Genomic DNA, 4,962 nt, shown 5'->3' with positions numbered 1-4,962 from the left:
AACCACTTCCAAGCTAGCCTCGGTCCCAGCCTTATACTCTCTGCGAAGAGAAAAGCCTGGTCACAATATAAGGCAGAGTGCATAGGCGGAAATGTTGAGACGGAACATCCGTCAGATGTATTTCCCCCGGATACAATATCACAATCACAACACTCATTCATGGAGAATGTAAACAGATTTGTAAAGCGCCAACGTCATTTCCTTGAGCGGCCAAAATCCCGCTACTTCCGCCAAATTTCAGCTATGCACTCTACAGCGCATATTGTGCCCAGGGTGCTTCCAAGCTGCATGGTTAGATGGGTTGTCCTATAGATATAGGATAAGTCAGGACAAGAACTGCGACACAAAGGCCATGGGCAGGCTAAGGTCTTCTGTCAGCTCCTCTGGTAGCGATGACACAAGTGACGTTATGGTGTGAGTTATTTCCAATATCCTTTAAGGGACACACAGACACAAATCAGTTTAAAGTAGCATGAAATACACTAGGCAGAACTATAGGCTACCAAGAGATTACCAAAATATTGTATGAATGAATGAATGTCATGCCACCTCGTGGCCTCTTTTCAGATATAGTTACAATGCTTTTTTCCTCATGTCTCAGGCTTTCTTTTATTATTTCGCCCGTTTCAAATAAACAGTTAATAAGCTCAATCATTCATATCCAATATATCAGCACAGTTATTATTGTATGTTATTTCTACTTTCTACATACAATATTTGGATTTTCTGTTACCAGCTTATGTAGGGTGCTGCCAACTGTGGTTCCTGCCTGGAGCCTTCCTCTGTCACCAGAGATTGTTTCATCTCTTTGAAGTTGGCCTCAATGTCTTTCTTCATTTCAGACAAACACCGGATTCCTCTAAACGAGCAGATGATGTGCTGCGAGAAAGTTTAATTTAGAAATACATGGTGATCGATAGTGAAAGGAACTTGAATACAGATATAGAAAAGATTATAGCTCAATATAATGTGACAAGAGTGACTACTTTTCTCACATAGATGACCGAGAGCTGGTGGGCAATGTATTTGTGGCTTCCAAGGTGCCTCACGTCCTCCTCTAGCTGTTGGCATAGGACTAGGAGCTGATTGAGTTTGGCAATGTGGGAGAAGTATTCTAGAACACAGATGGTATCCAATTCAACACATACTGTATTGCATCCTTTGTTCCTTTGTGAACTTGGTCTTTATTACACAGGCAACAATTTCCCCCAATCTCCTATTTCCACAGCAAGACAATGTATTTAATTATCTTGTAACTTTCTTTTATTGATTTGTCTTTTTTTTTTTTTTTGTGAATGGTTGTCAGTTAATTTAGCTGGTTAATATATTTTTTTAGTGCTATGAATTCACTATAGAGCGTCGCAGTCCCTCCCCCTTTCAGAACAACGAGTGGCCCAGGAAATAAATCTCAATGCATTTTTCCCATAGGCATTTCTTAAAGTATTTATTTAAAGACTGTTACGCCGCGGACAAAGCCAACTCGGATCGTGACAAATCATGACAATGAACACAATGTTTTGGGCCGATCAAATAATTTATAAGAAGAAAAACAAAACAAATGTGTTGTCTCCTGCCTTTATTTTCTTCTTTCTAATGATTTGATCGGCCCAAAATATTGTGTTCATTGTCATGATTTGTCACGATCCGAGTTGGCTTTGTCAGCGGCGTAACCGCCTTTAAATAAATACTTTAAGAAATGCCTATGAGGAAAATGAACAGCGATTTCTTTTCCGGGTCTCTCGAGGGGGCGGGACTGTGACGCTCTATACCGTTTCAGTCTTCATGCCATTCTTTGAATTATTTCAACCCTCTGGGTGAGTTGTGTTCCTAGTTCAGTAATGAAGGATTGTGTCAAGGTTCATTGTTTTATGCTGCTGAATACCTGACAATATGGAGACAAAGGTTAGACAAATTAGATCTGAATATGGACCCCTCACCATCCATGGGTGGTCGCTCCAACATGTCCACTGGGCTACCTTGGATGAGGAACACTTCAACACGGGGAAACATGGCCGACAGACCAACTATATCCAAGTAGTCCTGCAGGAGACACATTTATAAACAGGCTAATCATTTCATCACGTGCGTAGACAGTAACCTAACCTGTAATTAATTATCTTATTTCATTTACAAATTTGTAATGCTTCAGTAATAACATGACATGGCATTAAAACCATTGGACTGTAATAATTTTAGATAATACCTCAAGTTGTGGCATAGGCTTTGGTAGATGTTCAAGGCACTGCAGCATTTGGTCAAGGATTTCTGCTCCTGTGTGGTCGAAGCACAAATATTGTTATTCATATGGTCCCTTTCAAGTGCTCAACAATACCATTGCAAATGAAGGGTTCGGGTATAGCAAATGCACCCTAACACTGAGTCCCCAGTTGCCCTGGCCTATAGGTTCCATTCCATGCAGGCTTGGCTTGCAATTTGTCCAATATCTCTAAGGCCCCTTTTCCACCGGTTGGGAACCGGTACAGTTCTTTTTGGTTCTTAGTCCATGAGACAGACCTCCAAAATTGGAACATTAATGATGAATTGAGTGGGCAAAACCATACCTATGTTAAATTGTTTGTAGGATCAATATAAGTAAATTTATATATGATAATAGCTTTATCACATTTTCAATTTGTTGCATATTTTCCTATATAATGCCTAATTTGCATATTTAAATGTACAATTTCAGAAAATTTGTAATACAATAAATCATTGTCTTCGTGTAAGTAATCAACTGCAGGGAAAGTTTCATGGTGATAACTATTTAATTAACATAATTAATATTTTTTACCTATTCACCCATCACGTATAGGCCTACTGTAGGTGAAAATTACAAAATGTGTGACAAATAATTATGAAAGAGCTACTCCTGTGGAAGAGTGAATATATTAATTTAGTTATATTGACCCTATAAACAATTTAATATTGGTATGGTTTTGACCACTCAATTCATAATTAACGTTCCAATGTTGGAGTTCTGGCTCATGGACTGAGAAGTGAGAACCAAAAAGAACTGAACCAGTTCCAAACCGGTGGAAAAGTGGTTCCAGTTCCAAATAAAACTTTTATTTAGGGTTCTGAAGTCTGAACCAATTCATTTTCAGTAGAAACACTACTGAACTGAATTAGGCGGGTGGAAAAGAAAGAAACCAGATCAAAAAAGGGGCCACAAAGAAAGCCCCCAAAAATAACAAAAACATAAAATAAAATGTTGACCTTGAACCTGGAAAGTGTCTGACTCCTCTGGACTGCAGTCCTGGCTCAACTGCTCCTGGAACTTCAACATTAAAGTTGGTGAGTAACCTATACTGTAGCCAGCGAGGTACAGTATAGGTCTGTATAGGTACAGTCTCACACACACACACACACACACACACACACACACACACACACACACACACACACACACACACACACACACACACACACACACACACACACACACACACAGTATTCTGGTATTTTAAATACCTGTCATACCTGGTTTACCTGTGCCCTGATGAGGAGGTCTAGTTGTCCACACAGACACAACATCTCCAGACCCACCTGTTCAGGACTTAACCGAATGGGCATCAGTGGTCTCTTCACCTGCACTTCAACTGACCACAGGTGATACAAAACAGAAGAACATGTCGTCAAGCGAATATGAACCTCCCACGGTCCTCTTGACTCTTCGCATGATCAGTAGAATTCAGCGTTACTAATTTCTGGCGTCGGATGAATGGAGAGTGAACGAATGAGGACAGAGGTGAGAGGAGTAGCCTATAGCCTAGTATATGGACCGCATTGAAATAAGGTGCAGCCCTTTTCTTTGGAGAGAGTAGCCTATAGGCTTTATGCTCTGATCGCGGAACCTCATAGACCAGACCAGAATTAATAATGTAATGTCATGTAGCCTACTCATTCAATATAATAAATAAATTGCATGGCACCATTAGTCTTAAAGTATAACAACACATGCATAAATTCAGACGGTGAAGATGAGACTTACCTTTAAATCTCTCGTGATAAACACAGGGATGGCAGAGCGGTTCAGAGATGCTTACTGCCATCATCTGACCGGCTGCAGTGTTTGATAATCGCAGGCTATAGCCTATTCTGATGAACTATTAAAACAAAACATAGACATGAGATCCTATATGCATAAAGGTTGCGTCTGTGACTGTAACCCTACCTATATTGTTCGGTATCGAAAAATATGACACAAGAGTTTTCTTTTGTCGAATCTGATCGTAACTATTTGTCTAACGCAAGGGATTCATAGGAGCTGGAATGGGCGAAGCGAATGCCAATACAAAAAGGTTTTCGCGCACACAATGCAAAAATGCATCAATTGCAGGCAAACGCAGCTCTCACAGAAGAAAATGCTTAAAATCCAATACAAGTATAGCCTATGTATTCAATCGCTTGGCGACTCCACATGTCCACACCCATTGCAACCCGATAGCAAGCGATTCGCTGTCTTGAACGCCTCCCTGATAGACCACCCGGCATTCAGAATGATGTCATGTTTTGGACCACAGCATGCTGGAAGGCACCTGAATCTGATTAGTGTGGTTGCCCGAATGGGCAACCAGACTCTTGTAACTGTGACACTTTATTATTTCACTGGAGTAGTCTTTATTTTGACGCTTTATACCTCCCACACTGTACGCTGTACGCACTTGAGCCATATGTCAAATTGAGCGGAAAAATCGGGAATCGTGTGCTTGTATTTTGTTAAGAGAAATGTTGTATAGTTTAATTGATATGAATTTATTAGTGAATTAAATTTCCCCATTGACATGAATGGGAAAAGGCAAAAATTCACATTCAAGTATTTGTTCCTCGGAGACTGTAATCACTATAGTTACAAAACTTTTAGGGATAATTCAACATTATCCCTAAAATTATTTAACCCTAAAATTTTATCGGTCGGCCTCATGGTGGCGCTATAACAGCCCACTTTACCTTTTGGCTTAT

General features: G+C 40.1%; 1 protein-coding gene across 1 annotated transcript; it reads right to left on the bottom strand.

Annotated features, from left to right (window-relative positions):
• Nucleotides 1-324: 324 nt before the first annotated feature.
• LOC310867006 (uncharacterized protein) lies at nt 325-4,052 on the bottom strand (the record flags this gene model as incomplete). The annotated part of the gene is made up of 8 exons (XM_083776800.1): nt 325-433; nt 734-879; nt 996-1,114; nt 1,938-2,040; nt 2,204-2,271; nt 3,217-3,277; nt 3,481-3,599; nt 3,992-4,052. 8 exons carry the CDS (start codon nt 4,050-4,052, stop codon nt 325-327), a joined length of 786 nt encoding a protein of 261 aa, XP_083632926.1.
• Between the last annotated feature and the right edge of the window lie 910 nt (nt 4,053-4,962).

Source organism: Protomyctophum parallelum (genome assembly GCF_964188405.1).
Source record: "Protomyctophum parallelum genome assembly, chromosome: 11".
Taxonomy (NCBI): Eukaryota; Metazoa; Chordata; class Actinopteri; order Myctophiformes; family Myctophidae; genus Protomyctophum; species Protomyctophum parallelum.
Note: the sequence above shows the minus strand (reverse complement) of the source record. Positions and strands in the feature narration are given on the sequence as shown.